The sequence below is a fragment of the Alosa alosa genome, chromosome 16 (genome assembly GCF_017589495.1).
Source record: "Alosa alosa isolate M-15738 ecotype Scorff River chromosome 16, AALO_Geno_1.1, whole genome shotgun sequence".
In the NCBI taxonomy this organism is placed as follows: domain Eukaryota; kingdom Metazoa; phylum Chordata; class Actinopteri; order Clupeiformes; family Clupeidae; genus Alosa; species Alosa alosa.
The window spans coordinates 30,578,181-30,595,871 of NC_063204.1; the positions used below are offsets into that span (position 1 = coordinate 30,578,181).

Below are 17,691 nucleotides of genomic sequence, written 5' to 3' on the forward strand. Positions count from 1 at the left end.
GGTCATGAACGCTAGGTGCACCGCCCTATCGGATGGTCTGAGAGACCCCTCTTATTGGCCACGCAACCTGTCGTGTTCTTACGTCCCACAGCATCGCTTCATCAGCCTTCTCGCCGATCCGATGGCTATGTGATGGTTGAGAGTATATATCGAGCTTTTGGGCGGATAGCCTACTCAAAGAAACAAACAAGGTGGACAAACTGAAGAGGTCCCCGTCTACTACTCTCTGGATCGTCTGTCTCTCATCATCTCACGGCGATATAAAAACAAGCTGGTGGTAAAAATGGTAAGCGGGCTGGTCTTCTCACATTCTAACTGTCCCAGGATTTAAAAGGTAGCCTACATGTCTGAATCACACAGAATGTATCTATCTGTATTAGTGCTCTCGAGTGTGAACATTCTACTGGCAATAAAAATAGCCATTCCGTAATTACATTTGTGGAGTGCTCAGAGCCTCCTTTGATTCCCGTCATATGTTCTAGTTTCTGATTTAAGGCCCGTACACACCAGATACGATACGAAATAACAGTGCGAAAATGCGAAAAAATTCGTGTGCGAAATTTTCGCACTCAAAGTGTACACAGCAAGTCCGATGCGATTATTTTAATATTTCGCATTCTATTTCGCACTCACGTCACGCAGGTTCACACAGCGACTTTCAGTAAGCAGGGAGAACTATAAGATTCATCAAGATTTGAAACAGATTATAGCCTTGATCATTCATGGAACCGTGTAGGCCTATTGGCTTGAGAGGTGCTGGGGAAATTAAAGCTTACAGCCATCCTTCCCATCCCTTGTCTATTCTACTTGTGCTATTGTGATAATTGTGCAGTCGAACCACTGACGGAACACATAAGGTGATTGGCCTCATTAGTGCACCCTACACCCACCCCACTACACAACACACACGCAACCAGATTCTAACGCTAGGCGGGAAGGGACATGATTAACGTTAGCAGTAGTTTAAGGAGGATATACGCTTTTATAGAGTTAAGCATTCTTCCTTGAGAAAAACTCAGAGTCCGGGTAAATAGACGGACACAGAGAGGTCAGCAGGGAATGACGAGCTGATTTTGGGCTAACGTTGCGCTCTGCCCCACATTGAGCCCAGCCCCGATCTGCAAGCTGCAGCCAGGGGTGCCCGCATATTGGACTCATTCATTCTTTTTGGTTGAGTGTAAAATGGGACGGTGGTAAAAAGTGGAGAAAGAGGCCCGTACACACCGAGTCCGATTTTTTGGACGAAATATTCGAACGAAATTACGCAGCCTATTAAACATATGCATTCGTATTAGTCTGTACACACCGAGGACGAAATTCGTTGTGATTAAAAACATTTTCTCAACGGTCTCATTTCATGCGAAAAAGAGCTGTTGACCAATCAAATAATGATTTTGCAGGGTTCCATTGATGTCACAATAGAACGACGAGCAGAAAAAAAGCTGATAGATTGGGTGATCCCACTGTTCACGATGACTAGTCTCCTTAATATGCCTATATGCCAAAGTTACAAAGAGTTTACGTTACAGTAGACTCTCAGGTGTTCAAGAGTAGGCTACTCCTGACGAACTTCTTACTTAGTGCGAACAGAGAGCTTTCCCCACTTCTTACCACCGTCCCATTTTACACTCAACCAAAAAGAATGAAATCTCACTACAGCAATGAAAGTATGGCTTCTCACTGCATATATTTGCAATGAAAAATATAATTTAATGTTAATACAACATGCATTCATGGAAATGGAAGTTTTAAGAATAGGTCATGATAGGCTATGCTGCTGAAAACACCATTATGTCCAGGGTTCCCAGGTAAAAAAAAAACTATTAAAAGTATACTTTTTGAAAGTGTACTAAGTACAGTTTGTAGTTTTATTCGTCAAATCCAAGTGTAATTAAGTGTATTGAATTATGTATTATGTATAAGTTCAACTTAATACCAACTTGACTATACTTTGAGTGTAATTAGTGTGCAAAGGAACAACTTCTTTCAAACTTTAAGTGTTTTTAAGTACATTATACAAAAAGAGATTTTATGAGCATTCGGAACACAGTCGCAGTACAATTTTGTAACATCCCAAGTGTATTGGAAATGTACTTTTCATTACAGTATAACTAATAATAGTGTAGTAGTGTATTTTGAATACACTCTTATCATCCTCATTTCTATTCATTTGGCATGCTTCTGTAATATTTTAAATTAACTTCAAATGTACTTCCTGACTTCAATAAGTGCCTTGAAAGTTTGCAGTTATGTTAATAAAAGTATAGTCTTAAGATACTTTAAGCATTATAAAGGCATGCAATTTAAGTATAATATTAGTGTGATTTAAAATTGTACTATTAGTACTCTCCTACTTATTCTGTTACATGACAAATTACACTTTGATTATGAGAAAAACATTTTATTGACATGAATGAAAACAAAACATAATATTCATCCATAACAAAAGTAAAACATTTTTTCTGAAAGTTATGGATCTCTTGAGCATATCTTTTCAAGTTGGATGTGGTAACGCGATAAAACATGCATTTGGGCGTATTATATTATTTCACATGCATAGATTTTTTGAGTGGCTGTTTGGAGCGCTGGTCAGATTCCTCCTCACTCGCAGCATTTTCTTCCATGCTTGGGGAGCAGTTTCCTCTGAGTGCGCATTACACACAGAGAGAATTTATACAAGACACATTTAATATATAATGTGTGAAATAATATATAAAATAATACACCAATGCATGTTTTATCGCCAAGTGCTTTTTGCCACTATTGTGTGCGATACTCTACAGCCTCATTGGTAGACCATCAATTCAAAATGCAGATTTCATGAAAAACAAAAGTTGTTTACCCTCCTAGGTGAGAGAATTTGCCCTCTAAGCTTGAAATTGTTTACTGGACACCCAGCCTACAAGCCAACAACTTAACAGTCTAACATGGCTAAATTTGTAATGCATGATCATTTATTGCCTATTTGTTTGCAAAGTCTTCTGGCCCAGAAAGAATCATGGTCGTTACGGATAATGGCTGAGGAGGAAAGGTACAGCTGGTAGAGTTGTGCAGTGAGTGAACTTCCCTTCCCAACACTGAGATGTGGTGGCAAAAGCTGTGGTAGCTAGCTTCCTTACTAGCACACCATCTTCCAGTCCAAGATGCATAAAGTTTTCGGTGGCAACCCGGGGCTGGACAGCAGTCAAATGCATTGACCTTGGTATTAGAGAATTTGTCTCTGTTGTCTGTGAACAGAAAGAAGATGGACAACATTTTACAAGATAAACAATATTTTACACAGAAATCCATTGGCAATGATGAGATTATCTGTACCTATTTGAAATTTACTTTTTATGGGTCAAATTGGTATTGACACCATCTGTTTGCCATCCTGGTATGGGTAGACCTGGCCAGGTAGTCTTTCCTTAAAGCGTTGTGCACCTTGGCACTGATATGAGTGCAACCACCCTGTTTTCTGCATTTGATTACCTTAGATTCCTTTGTTTCCAATACAACCCTATTATCGTTTTCGGGTCAAATGGCATTTTAAATGGGGAGTCGTAGGGGCACTAGCCTACTATTTTGATGCATGAATCAAAATCATGTATCAAAATAGTTCTGCCCCTACGATTCCCATTCAAAATGGCATTTGACCCAGAAACGACAATACAGTCAAGCTTAATGGGGGCGCTTCTGACTTAATTATGCTTTCAAACAAAATTTTGACTCAGGTACATTCACAAAAAGACCCTAGGTTGCATTTTGGCTTGAGTTATGCTTTAAGAGTAATGGGGCAAGGTCCTGGATGAAGAATATTTACCTTTACTGCTGATTATTTGAGGCGTTCAGACATCTCGGTCCAGGAACACCTGTAAAAACATAGTTAGGCTACAGATTAAAACTAGGTAAATTACAAACACTACCATGAAATGAACTTGAATGCTCTGTCAAACACGAATAATTAAAAAAATCTAAATCTATCGCATAAACCAAGGCATAATATCAATCATGTAGCCTAAGCTTCATAGCACTAACTTAGTAGAACACCAGGTTTAATTCCCCCTCTAATATCAATGGTGGAAAAAAAACGTTCTACTTCATAAAATGCATGTAATTTGTCCTGTAGACTCATTTTAAAAGATGTCTCCACGATTAAAGAAAAAAACAGCTACAATGTCATTAGCATGCCTAATGAATGTGAAGTGTGACTAGCCTAGCACCATCCTCCTTTCTGTGAGGTAGCCTACACCACACATAATATTAAAGAACATTGGCGAACTTTAGGCAAACGCTATGTGTACGTTAAATGTAAAGAACACACTTTCTTCCATCATAGTTTGTCTAACGTTAGTGCTAGCCAACGCTTGTCAATAATCCCACAAACACAAAGCAGGCTAATGTAGTTTTCTTCTTGATAGGGATCTGGGTCGACGTGTATGGCGTTAACGTTAGCTAAATTAGCTAACGTGATCTGGCATTGCTAGCTTGTACTAGCAAGGATAAAAACAAACTCTTGAAAGCCATCAATTTAACTTCTCCAAAGACTACAGAAGGTCATAAAGAGTAAGCTACATCAGAATCATTTAATAATATGCTTTGCGACTCACCTGATAACGAATAACTTGGCACTTTAGATCCAACTGGCTTCAGCCCTTGTTATCTCATATGACGAGTTCTTCTGGCTCTGCATTCACGCATACAAATTTTTCGCATTTTCGCACTGTTATTTCGTATCGTATCTGGTGTGGACGGGCCTTAATACTGTAACGTCGGCGCACAAGACATTGTTAGCGTTCTCCCACGCAGGGCATGCTGGGATACGGGAGCGAACATTTGGGGGTTTATGTCTGTATTTCTCCTAAGTTATGAGTGAAATGTTAGCGTCTTTATTGTAACATATTTCCCTTTTAGTTCTCCCTCGTGTGTGATCCTTTTTGTGTGGGGGGCTGCGTCCTCCCCTGTATGTGTAGTGTGTGTGTACTTGACCTGCTCCGTGTGTATTGTGTTCTGTGTCTGTGTCCCTGCTCTCATTCTCAGCTAATAAACCTTTTGATTGGACAACTGTGTGTGTTGCTATCAAATCGTTACAATATGCATGTGTTTAATAGGCTGCGTAATTTCATGCTAATATTTAGTCCGAAAAAAATCGGACTCGGTGTGTACGGGCCTAAAAGTAGGCTATTGGGTTGCCATGGGATAGAGTGAGACTATTCAGGAAAGCTTCTTTTACGCTGTCATTTTCACTATTTTGTAGTGACTCAGATCCATGTTATGGCAACTGCATAGTGATCTTTATAATATGGTTTAATTCAATTTACAGACATATTATAAGTTTGCGATGCAAGAGTTCTGAAGTGTCTGTTTTGCAGACATCTTCCACGCTCCTGTGGAGGATATGATGGATCATTTTACACTAAACAACACCAGTGTTGGCAGGAGAAGCTCATCAATGTCAATGTCTTCAATGTCTTATCATTTGGTTGTAAAATCAGCCCCACAATAGCAGTCTGACTTGACTTTTTACTAAGCGCTGAAGGAAAAAAGCAACCTCTTCAAGCTCTTCCAGAAAGTCATAGGTCTACTGAGAATTCAAGAATCCAACCCTTTCTTCATTCGGACACTGTCAGAGTGCCTGCTGATAACATTGTGTGGAGTGCAGAGTAGAGTGCAGAAATCTGATGCCCAAGTGTAACAACCCCCCCCCCCCCATGGGAGAACATGGGACTGAAATTTCAGCATCACGCCTTGGTCTCTGCTCCGGTGTCTCAGGTCACCCTCCGGACTGTTGACACTGTACACCACCACGGGCCCGATCGGATCGATGCTCACCGAAGTTCTTGGAAGTGAGCGGGGCACAGAGAGTCTCGAAAAAGGCCGACCTCAGCGAAAACGTCTTTTACCCCGCCCGTGAAGGGAGGATAGGAAATTTGTGTTTTTTCTTCTTCTTCATGTGGCATCACTGGATATGGTTAATCCTCCACACATCCAGAGGTTGGCCTGATTGTTGTATTGGGGGGGGGTCATGCCATGTCCGGTAGATAGTAACAAATATTGAATCCCATCCAGATATTGGTCATTTATCCCAACACAATTGTATCTCTACATCAGGGATGTCAAAGTCAAATAAACAAATTTATTTGACTTTGGGCCAAAAAAACAAATTTGCTACAAGCCGAGGGCCGGGCTGGTTTAATATTTATTAAAACATTAAAATGACTGCACGTAACCTATTGAACCAAGACGTGTACTGTATTTTATTTAATGATTAAATGAATAATGACTGTGACTGAAGTGCGGGCAAAGTTTGCACAGAAATGTACGATTTTTCCCATCCTCACCGACCTTGTCATAAAACTTTTTTAAACGATCATACGATGCCCCCTTGCTGCTTTGTCGTCTACATCAGCCTTTCTCAAACTTCTTTGACCTGAGGCCCAGTCAAGGCATACTTTGGGGTCAGAGGGCCCACCTACATGAACCCACCCCCTCCTCCCACCCCCCATCAAATTATCATAATGATATCACAATTATTATTATTTTTAGGCTATATTATATTGCTATAAATGCACTTCAAATCAGTCAAAAGTTTGTGAAAACATGCACATCAGAGTACTGCTTTACTAATGTAAAATATAATTAGGCCTACAATAGTTTCATTGTTTTTGCATTGTTGCATGATGCTTGCATGAGAAATACTTCTCAAAACAACAGACAACAGCAATTATATGGGTGCCGTTGTTTTGGGATGTTTCCCTCATAAAAGCATCATACACTGATAGAATATATATATATATATATATATATATATATATATATATATATATATATATATATATATATATATATATATATATTTAATTACATTTAATTTGAATGCCTGAATGTAAGGATTCAGGAAACACAATACCAGCTTTTGTGAATGGTAAATCACTGATCTGGAGATCTTTAACTATCTTTAACTAAGACTAATTAATAGCTTTTTCGCTGACTTTAATACTTAATGCCAAACAGTGTTTTTATATAGCCTGTGCTCTGTTTTTATGGAAGTTGCATAAATCCCGTCGTTCTATTAAATGTCGGTTTCATAATTAAATAGCCTTCCAATAGGTTGAAGCTTAGCTTTGCTACCAACGTGCACACGCATGCATTGAATAAACGCTCATACCACCGACTTAATTCTATGCCTCTATGTTTGAAGACACCAAACAAGTATTTCCTAATTGCAGAAATGTTTGTTTTCTTTTTTTCTGTCATGGCTGCTCCTTGATCAAATGGCGCAGCAAATTATCAGGCGATGGCCGGGAATCATTTCACTATGCAGACCATTGTCCACATTGCGGATCATGCCCATAGTTTGACAAAATTTGTCAATTTAATGGTGACCTGCGTGCTGCCATATTAAGGCCTTTTTACGGTGTATTTTAGCCGGGTTTTCGTGTGGAAGGCTCTGTAGAAATCTGGCACCCTATCCAACGAAGTTAAACTGAAAGAGCGTGCCGTTCACAGACACCAGAATGAACGAGTTCACAGTAACTTTCATCAGGCAATACAGTACATTCACTTCACGTTAAGCTCAAAATATGAACGAGTTCATGAACTTTCGTTCAATGAACGCGTTCAGGCACAACACTGGGGAGGGGGGTAGCTGAAAGTTGACATCTGCCCTGACTGAATACTGATAAATAATGAAGCCGAGGCCCACTTGCGGCGCCGCAGTGAGTTCGTGCGGGCTACCGTTGCATTGTGGGGAATGGAGTATTGGTGCGTGCAAAACAGCAGCCTATTTGATTAGTATTAGTCTAATACTAATCAAATATCATCCCGGGGGCCGTAGATAATTCATTCGCGGGCCGGATCCTTGACTTTGACATGTCTGCTCTACATGAAGCATCAGAATCTAGATATCTAGCGGATATGAGTCGGATCATTTGCTCTGTGGGTCGTAACCTGATGACATTGGTCACCATGGATTGGGCTGTAGATCAATATTGAACTGAAGGTCAGTGAAGCGTAGTGCTCAGCCCCTACAGCCATTGTATACATATATACATAACACGCCATGCAGTATGTCAATGATGCCCTCCTCCGGAGCGGAACTCAAACTGAAATGCAGCTCTTGAAAAAAACCCGTCCCAGCTTGAAAAGGGAGGCCTTTCTGATCAGGGTGACCCATCTGCACTAGACATAACTAAGTGGCGTATAACATAGTCCGTGTATATTTGTGCATGGTGGTGGTAGTACAGTACATCATGCCATACAGAACATGAGAGCCAAGATGGCTGGGTGTTTCCATGGAATTGAACTCATACCCTTCACCAGCACCTAAGTCTCATATGCTGTGTGTGTGTGTGTGTGTTTCATCTGCATATTCACACTCTATTCAAATGTCCTGTTTTTGTTCTTTCTTGTGTTTTTCAGAGTTACTTCAGCACGCTAGACAGACGGCTAAATTCAGCTGTGGACAGCCTGTTTGGAGAGAGAGGTAAGTCCCACAGCTGTGGCACGACTCTCTCATTACTGTGTCACACCTGACCTGACTGTGTGACAAGATAAAGGACTTAGTAAAGAATTGGTTGTGAAAAGCACTGATTGAACAATGGCCCATCTAAGCATCTTAGTTGTAGCTCATCTCTCAGTACAATCAAAACCAGGTCAGAGACTTTAATCCCCTTTACCTAATATAAATAATACAAATCCGTCCTCCACCACGTCAACTTTAGACAAACATGGAGAAGCCTCCGGGGGAACCTGAAAACGTGAAACAAGAAAAAGAATGTTGCAATAATGGCATGAAACATTGATTCCTATACAATGAATTAGCTTTACATTTCTTTCAGTTTTACTTTCATACTATACTGGTACTTGGGTTAGGAACAGACCACTTTAACTTCAATCTGATTCACACACACAGTCTGGTAACTCAGGTGAAAAAGGCAGTCGGGATACTGGAAAGCCTGAGTGACTGTGACCAGCCTCACCAGAGTCAAAGGGTGAATAAACGTCTGTCATACTCAGCTGGACGCAGGGTCCATTTTGATGCTGAGAGAAACTCTTGGATCAGCCACAGATTTCACTGCCATTCTCTGCTCTGACCTCGGAAAGCCTTTTGCTGTCTAAGAGCTGTCTTGCCAAAACTTTCCTCTGTCACAGTGCACCCACAAGAATATCAATGCACTACCACCGTGGCCTGAAACCGCAGGACATCAGTCTTCCCCAGCTCAGGCCTCCAAATGCCTCTAAAACAGGAGTCTCAAACTCAAATTTCCTACGGCCACCAAATGCCTCTAAAACAGGGTTCTCGAACTCAAATAGCCTATGGTTCCTAAGGCATTTCCGGTGGCACAGAAAACAACATCTAGCTAATGGGAACTTAGGGACAACAACACCACCACTTCACCATCTTTTCCTGCTCGTGGTTCTACTGAAAGACCTGTCTCTGAAGTGACTGTATGCTGCTTTTCTCTCCTTCTCATAGGCTACTCATCAAGTCAAGTCAAGTCGGCTTTATTGTCAATTTCTTTACATGCACTGGTCATACAAAGAATTGAAATTTCGTTTCTTACTTTCCCATGCAGACATAGACATACTTTAAAGACATACTTTAGACATAGACATAGCCATAGACAATAAAAAATAAAAATATACAGACATACCACACACAGACATTAAAGTGTGAGACTGAAATATAGAACATATATAAAAATATAGAAATATAGAACATATATAAAAAAATAGAGGTAGTTGTGTTGTATCATTTACATGTTTGGTGGTAATGGCACTTTATTTATTTATTTATTTTTCTTGCGCAAAAGAGAGGTTGTTGCCTCATTATTGAATGAAGGAAGGATGAGTCACATTGTCTACTTTTCTTGAAACTGGCAATGCTTCTGGTCAACACTTCCTTTTTGCGTAATCGTGCACACAGAAGTATAATGCTGACACCTGACCATTACTATGTGTCTGTAAGTACCAAACACTTTTGTTTCAGATCCCAGAGTGCGAGGATGGCTCCTACTGGACTCCTATCTGCCCACAGTCCTGTTCACGCTCCTCTATCTGCTCATAGTGCTGCTAGGCCCCCTCTACATGAGGCACAGACCAGCCTACTCCCTCAAAAGGGTCTTAGTGGCCTACAACTTCTTAGTCACAATGTTGTCCTTCTACATGTTAGTTGAGGTAAGCCTGTTGAAGCTTTGTGCTCTGTGTATGTGTCTCTCTATGTGTATGTGTATGTGTGTGTGTGTGTGTGTGTGTGTGTGTGTGTGTGTGTGTGTGTGTGTGTGTGTGTGTGTGTGTGTGTGTGTGTGTGCATTGGATAATATATAGGCTACGTGGACTGTGAAATAAAAAAAGCAAGAGATTGCTTCATACAATTGTCATGCCATAAAAACAGAACTGAATGTGATGGTGGGGTCAAGGACAATCTGATGAGGCTATTTGCCTTGTGCCTTTTGTGTGTGTGTGTGTATCTCTTCTCCATGCAATTTCACACTGTAGGGAAGGCTTGTGTGTTTGCCTGTTTGTATTGAGACTAGTTCATTGGAGTGTTAGTGAACACTGCATGTGCCTACTGTATCTTCTTGTCTTTATCATGACACCATTGCCACTGCACCTGGCAAAGTATTGGCTAGTATGTACAGTAGGCTGCATGGACTGTAAAACCAAAACACAAGAGATACTGTAGATTGCTTCATAGACTGCCATGCCATAAAAACAGAACTGAATGTTATGGTAGGGTCAAGACAATGTAACCACTGACCAGGTTACTTACCTTGAAAGAATGTTTGTGTTATGTATGCGTGTGCATGTGTGTGTGTGTGTGTGTGTAATCTCTTCTCTGAGTAATAGGCTTGTGTGTTTGAGACTAGTTCATTTGCGGGTCATCCCCAGCAGTGTAAAAGGTGTAGGAGAGAGAACACTGCTTGTACCTATCGTGTCTTTATTATGACACCATTGCCACTGCACCTGGCCAAACTGCCATAAGTAGAGGCACGTCAGCAAAAGAAGTAAAAAGAAAAAACACACATGAATAAAATATCTCAGAACAAAACACAGGCGCTCTAGAGGGCTGTTAAAGCGTGTTTAAAATTGTATTAACTTTTCAGAGTTCTTGCGGGTTGAATGAAGGAGTACTAGAGCTTAGTAGTGATGTGTGTGTGTGTGTGTGTGTGTGTGTGTGTGTGTGTGTGTGTGTGTGTGTGCTTGGACACTGCAGTCTACCACAGAGAGAAAGATATAGAAGTTGAAGCGTGATAGTCAGATAGAACTCTCTGTCTCATGCTAGATGGAGAAAGAGACTTGTAGAGAGTGGTAGAGAGTCACTATGAGCTTCCACTCCCTTACCCTCATACTATTCCCTCTTTATTCCCCATCTGCTTCTCTCTGGGTGTCTGTGTCAGTGTTCATCTCTCTCTCTGTCCATCTGTCCATATCACTCCATCTTATCTTCTTCTCTCCCTCTTTCTCACTCCCCCGTGTGTCACTCCATCGGTTCCCTCGGCAACTCTCACTTACCCTCTCTCCTCCTTTCCTGTCACACTTTTTGTCAGGAGCGAACTGGCCGCATAAAGCAGCCCGGCCTGGGACATTCCTGTCAAGTGGCCCCCAATTGATAAGCCAATTTTGACTTGGACATCCTGGAACAATCATGAGTTGAACTACATGAGCTCTTCCCTGCATGTCACAGATGTACGTTTGCATGGCCTTGCTTCACTGATATAGGTATATATAGTGCATCGTAGTGAGTTATAGCATAGAATAGCCAAAAGACTAAAATCGGTCATCTTTCCTTTCCTCTAATGTTTTTGCATGATTGAGTTAGTTAGCTGCATCTCCCCTGTGCTAGACTGCTTGTGTAATTCACTCTACCACCATCCAGTCTAGCATTAAGTAAATTATACCCCATCATCAGCAGTGAAGTATTACTGTTATGTAATGGAGATTGTGTTAAACCCTCACACAACTATAAAGGATGTAATTCAATCGTAGGGATTCGGCACTGCCAAGGAGAGATCCTAATGGCAATGGCCCATGTCTTTTCCATATTACACAGGGTCGGCCAGACATGCAGGAGCATGGAGTGTTAGTTGGGCAGACATGTCGCGAGGGTCTTGGGTGTTCCACTAGGTGGAAAAAGGGGACAGTCACGTAGGTTCAGTCCCTCTTCATGAGAGATTATGTCATTCAACCCTCACCCCACTCAGCACTCAATCCAATTAGACCCACCTGATCTGATGATGATTGCTGCGCATTTCTCTCTCTCTCTCTTTCTCTCTCTCTCTCTCTCTGTGTGTGTGTGTGTGTGTGTGTGTGTGTGTGCTTCAGAGAGAGAGAGAGAGTGAGTATGGGAGAGTTAAGAGTCAAACACACAGTGGGTGTATCTGTGTGTGGTAGACAGACAGAGAGAAATGTGTGTGTGTGTGTGTGTGTGTGTGTGAGGAAGAGAGATAGAGAGATGAAACAAGATGAGATGAGGAACAGGATATTTGCAGAGTCGTAGATAGATATGTAGATGCCTGCCATAGAGGAGAGTCAATCCATCAGTAAAACACTTGTACACCCATACACACACACACACACACACACACACACACACACACACAATCATGCACACACACACTTTGGCTAAAAATGCGTCTGCCAAAATGTAATGTAATGATATTACACTGTGTCGCTTTTGATCAGGAAGGATGACCCTTTTAGTTGTTTTTTAACTGGGTACCGTGTATGCACTAAATGGTGTTATTGATTGAAGAGTGAGCTATGCTGCAGGGCAACCACATAACCAGTTCCATGTGTTCTGATTGAATGATTAAAGTTCTCAAGAAACTCTCAAGATGGTGTGAGAGGTAGTGTATTGTGTGTGTGAGAAACCAACTCATCTGCCACTGGATCATCTTTCTAAATCTCATTTTTTTGATCACCACAACTCTGGGAAAATGACAGTCAGCACCAGTCAGAGGCTACATTCATTGTTTTGCATTTTTATGATGTCATCACATCACCAAAAGTATTGGTTTTACCAAACATATTTGCCATTATTTTTAAACAACAAAAATACACACCTAAAATATCATGACACAAAATACAAAGCCATTTTCTTCAACCCAACCCAATACAATGCAAATGACAAAATACTATTTTGCATTTGAAATACATATTTCAAATACATGTATTATAAATACTGTCCATCCATGTATATATACATACACACATATATATTTGTATGAATGTAGTAATGTTTCAATACAAATTTGAGTTTTTTCTGTCATGCCAGTGGTCTTTGAATTGAAGAAAACAAAAAGAGTATGAATAATGTGTAAGAGTCTGCCTGTGGCCTGTGTGTACAAGTGTGTGTGTGAGTCAGCAATACTGAGAAAGACTGTGCGTAAGTGAGAAGGACACCTTCATTAGCGGCAGGGGATCAGGGAAGCCCATCGATTGACCTGTCTCCTGGTCCTCAGCTCATCTCAGCGACCTGGGCGGCTGGCTATCGACTCCAGTGCCAGGGTCTGAGCGAAGTAGGAGATGCAGACGTCAGGGTGAGCTCCAGGGCAACACACCCTTCGTCTTTCATCACCAGCTTTACACATGTCTTCACACACTGACCAACATGTTGACTGAGTACACTGACCGATTACCGGTATTTCTTAGTTTCCTTTGAAATTCTATGTCATGTGCATTTCAATATTCATGTTTTTAACCCTTCGAAATGTAGGAGTGGAGTAGACAATGTTGTGCTTCTAGTTTCATTGGTCAGTTTTCATGTGATCTTCAACCTGAAATCAGTGTAGCAGAGGGAAGCTGACTGGCTTTCTTTGCTCCGTTGTTGAACTAGTTTCAGACACATCATGATATTGTAAACGGTTGAAAACTGCTTGACAACTAAAGTCCATTGACCGTGCCTCGTCTCTAACAGGTGGCCAGAGTGCTTTGGTGGTACTACTTCTCGAAGCTCATCGAGTTTATGGACACCATCTTTTTCGTGCTGAGGAAGAAGAACAGTCAGATCACCTTCCTGCATGTGTACCACCATGCCTCCATGTTCAACATCTGGTGGTGTGTACTCAACTGGATCCCCTGTGGGCAGAGTAAGCAAGCATTTTACTGTAAAAGCAAACGGCTGTTGTCGATTAGATGCTCCACATATTTTGTGGTTGTATGACATTCACAGTTTGTATGTGACAAACATCTTTAACATTCTCACTTTAAGATACTTTCAATTTCAATGTTCATATCAAACGTGATTTAAACATTCATGTTTTGCACTGCACAATGCGAATGTCAACAAACACCCATGAATAAGTTAAATCAAAACTATAATGCTTCCACATGAACAGTATCAACACTTACTGTGTCTAATCTGTCTGAAGGTTTCTTTGGGCCAACCTTGAACAGTTTCATCCACGTGATGATGTACTCGTACTACGGCCTGTCCACTTTCCCCTCCATGCACAAATACCTGTGGTGGAAACGCTACCTGACGCAGGCCCAGCTGGTCAGTACGCCATTTGGTCTCAGTCTTTACAGTTGCTCTGGCTTTGTGTTGTGAGATGTTGTAATCTTTTATTTCCATCGTTTGTCCCACCATTGTTTGTTGGGGCAGCCGTGGCCCACTGGTTAGCACTCAGGACTTGTAACCGGAGGGTTGCCGGTTCGAGCCCCGACCAGTGGGCCGCGGCTGAAGTGCCCTTGAGCAAGGCACCTAACCCCTCACTGCTCCCCGAGTGCCGCCGTTGAAGCAGGCAGCTCACTGCGCCGGGATTAGTGTGTGCTTCACCTCACTGTGTGCCATTTGTGTTTCACTAATTCACCAATTGGGTTAAATGCAGAGACCAAATTTCCCTCACAGGATCAAAAAAGTATATATACTTATACCAGTAGGTTATGTTCACCACTGTTCTTTTATATGTTGTTTCATTTATTCATTGTATGATTGTTTCATTGAACACATTGCTAATGCAGTTGTTTTCTTTAGATCACACTTCTAAGGCCACACTGAACGTGCGGTTTGTGTTTTGTTGTGTAGCTTGTGTTTAGTAATATTGCCCATTTATATTCTAATGTCACTGAGTAAGCATGTGTCTGTCTGATTCCCATTTCAGATTCAGTTCTTCCTGACCATCAGTCACACGCTGAGTGCGGTCATCGTGCCATGTGGCTTCCCCATTGGCTGCTTACTCTTTCAGACGAGCTACATGTTCACTCTTGTTATTCTCTTCATCAACTTCTACATCCAGGTAAAGGATCATTTCAACCATTAGGCTAAAAAAAATATTCATATATCACATTGCAATTATGCCATAAGAGTGTAACATATGACATTCTGTAAATTCATACATTGTAAATATAATCCTGAAGTATTAAATTTTAATATGTACAAAATACAACATGCTACACAGGTTTCTTCAATATGATGTGCAGTACCTTGCTAATGTCATTAAAATGTCAAAAGAACATTGCAATAGAACATGATGAAATAAGCTGAAGGCATTTGTCATGGCTCTGAGGAGCTGTGAGGATTCCAGTTGCCTTGACCACAGCCACACGACACTCCTTTCACTTGCATTGCATAATACAATGGCCACAAGTGGTACGATGACATATTACAAAAGAGAACCATCCCAGCACTAGCTGGTTTGCATGCTAAATTCAGTGGAAATCTAGACAACACAACGACATTTCTAGCAATATGTCAAACAGTAGTTTCTTCATATTCTGTTGATATTTCTAGGTTATTTTTGAACATTTTAAACAAATCAAAACCACACAGTAGCATTAAGATGTTGAATTTGGCATATGACATTCATGAATGTGTTTAGACTCAAGAGCAGAAAACAGTGCCAAAAAGTGTGGCATAGGAAGCTTATGAGTCAGAGAGGGGGATTACAATATATAGAAGAGAAAGCACCGCAACACATTCATTATTAAACAGTGTTAAGTAAATGCATGTCAGAGCCCTGGCTGCAGAAACAGATGGTTGTTAAAAAGACATAAGCTACAAGGGTGACTTAGTGGTTCATGTTTTGAGTCAGAATGTAGTGCCATGTAGTCTTGTAACCAGTAGGCCACTTACTCACTTAGCCACATTGGTCAGGGGGAAGAGGAGAGTGCTCTGTCCCTTATTCAGCAGTCCCGTGGGGTTCATTTTCAAATGAGCTGTTTTATTCCAGACATACAGGAAAAGGACACCCAGGGATGCGGGAAATCGGACTGATGCTGACGTCAGCTCTCATCTAAATGGCCATTTTGCCTACGTCAATGGGACCACGACAAAGCAAAAGGTCAAGTGACCTGCCTCGGGGCCAGATGATTGTATCAAACCTAAATATGCTGAGAAAGTAGAACAAAAGCAGGGATTATCATTTTTTGATTGTTCGTTTTTGCCATTTTGATCTTGATTTCTGCCATTTTGATCTTGATTTCTTTCTTTCTTTTATAACTTTTAATTCTTTCAAGGTTTTTATTAATTAAAGTGACTCATATTGAATGCATGGGAAGGTGCTTTCCCTTCCTTCAGGACAGAAGTTGGAGATAAATCCCATTGACATTGTGAGACATTTAATGGCAGAAAATTACTACTATATCCACTGCTGTACATCTTGTTAGTGTAGACACTTAGTCATGGAGGAAGCAGAAATACTATTTTTTATGAATAAAGTGATACTACTGATTACATACAAGGAATATTAGCCAAGCCATGTATTAACTCTTCATAGAACATGAATGAAGTATAACATTACAACAATACACATTTTAGCTATCATTCAACTAAAGTTGCCTTAGACACACAACAAGATCCCTCCATCTGATTATGGCAGATGATTTTACAATGTTTTTTGAATGTCTTAGTTTTCAGCTGTGACAAAATGAATATATCTTGTAACAAGAATTATTTTAACATTTTACAGAATCTCTTCACTGTGTTTTGTAGATTTTTATTATGAATCAATAAATTGAATATAAAGAACAACAAATGTTCTCACTAAGACACAAAATAAAGTTAGTTGAGCAAAAACATTAAATCAGACTACTGTTTATATCAGAATGTATTTCCCTGCAATGTTTTATTCCTACACTTGATATTTATTTCAACAAATATCTCCACACTATAGGCCACTTACTTTCCATACCATTTATGGGCAGTGTGCCAATTTGCATACTGCACTAAGTACAAAATGATACACTTCAATCAAATTAACTAATAAAAGTGGTGTTTAATCCTAACATGAGCATCCAGCTAACACACACACACACAAACAAAAAGCTTACCAAGGTTATTAACATCTTATGTTTTAATGTACATGGTATAGGCCATTGTAGCAGACAAGTGTGCTACTCCATGCTGGCATCCTCCTCCTCAGCCTGAAGGGAAACAGACAAGCTTTAAATGTCAGCGGTCAAGCGGTGTTCCACTGTACCTGAGCACAGTCACACAAGCACACTGTGCATCATGATATTGTCAAAGTGGACGCTGCTGGATTATTGGGCATGTGGCGGGTCACAGAATAGATATGTGCCATTATCTTTAGTTTTGCATGTTTGTGTGGTAACGTTACAGCCCCTTTCCTTCAGTCTTCTGGCTAGAGCCTTTAGTCTGTCAATATCATTGATTGAAGGTCCATAATTTCAAGCACTTGCCCAAGAGAAGCTCTTTTGTTGCCATAGCAGCAGGCCAAGGCTCACAGTAAGTCATTATGTTTTGAGAAA

General features: G+C 40.7%; 2 protein-coding genes across 5 annotated transcripts in view; one reads left to right on the forward strand and one right to left on the reverse strand.

Annotated features, from left to right (window-relative positions):
- On the forward strand, positions 1-17,006 carry elovl2 (ELOVL fatty acid elongase 2). Its single transcript, XM_048266122.1, has 8 exons — positions 1-286; positions 8,401-8,464; positions 9,971-10,158; positions 13,446-13,523; positions 13,901-14,072; positions 14,355-14,479; positions 15,087-15,221; positions 16,155-17,006. The coding sequence occupies exons 1-8, from the start codon at positions 284-286 to the stop codon at positions 16,272-16,274; spliced, it is 885 nt and encodes a 294-aa protein (XP_048122079.1). The 5' UTR covers positions 1-283; the 3' UTR covers positions 16,275-17,006.
- The window catches only part of sycp2l (synaptonemal complex protein 2-like), a 27,057-nt gene continuing 26,367 nt past the window's right edge, over positions 17,002-17,691 (reverse strand). For all 4 annotated transcript variants that reach the window (XM_048266120.1, XM_048266119.1, XM_048266121.1 and 1 more), the window contains one exon: positions 17,002-17,346. In XM_048266120.1, the coding sequence (XP_048122077.1) occupies positions 17,317-17,346 (30 nt within the window). In that variant the 3' untranslated portion in view covers positions 17,002-17,316. The remainder of the gene's footprint in view (positions 17,347-17,691) is intronic.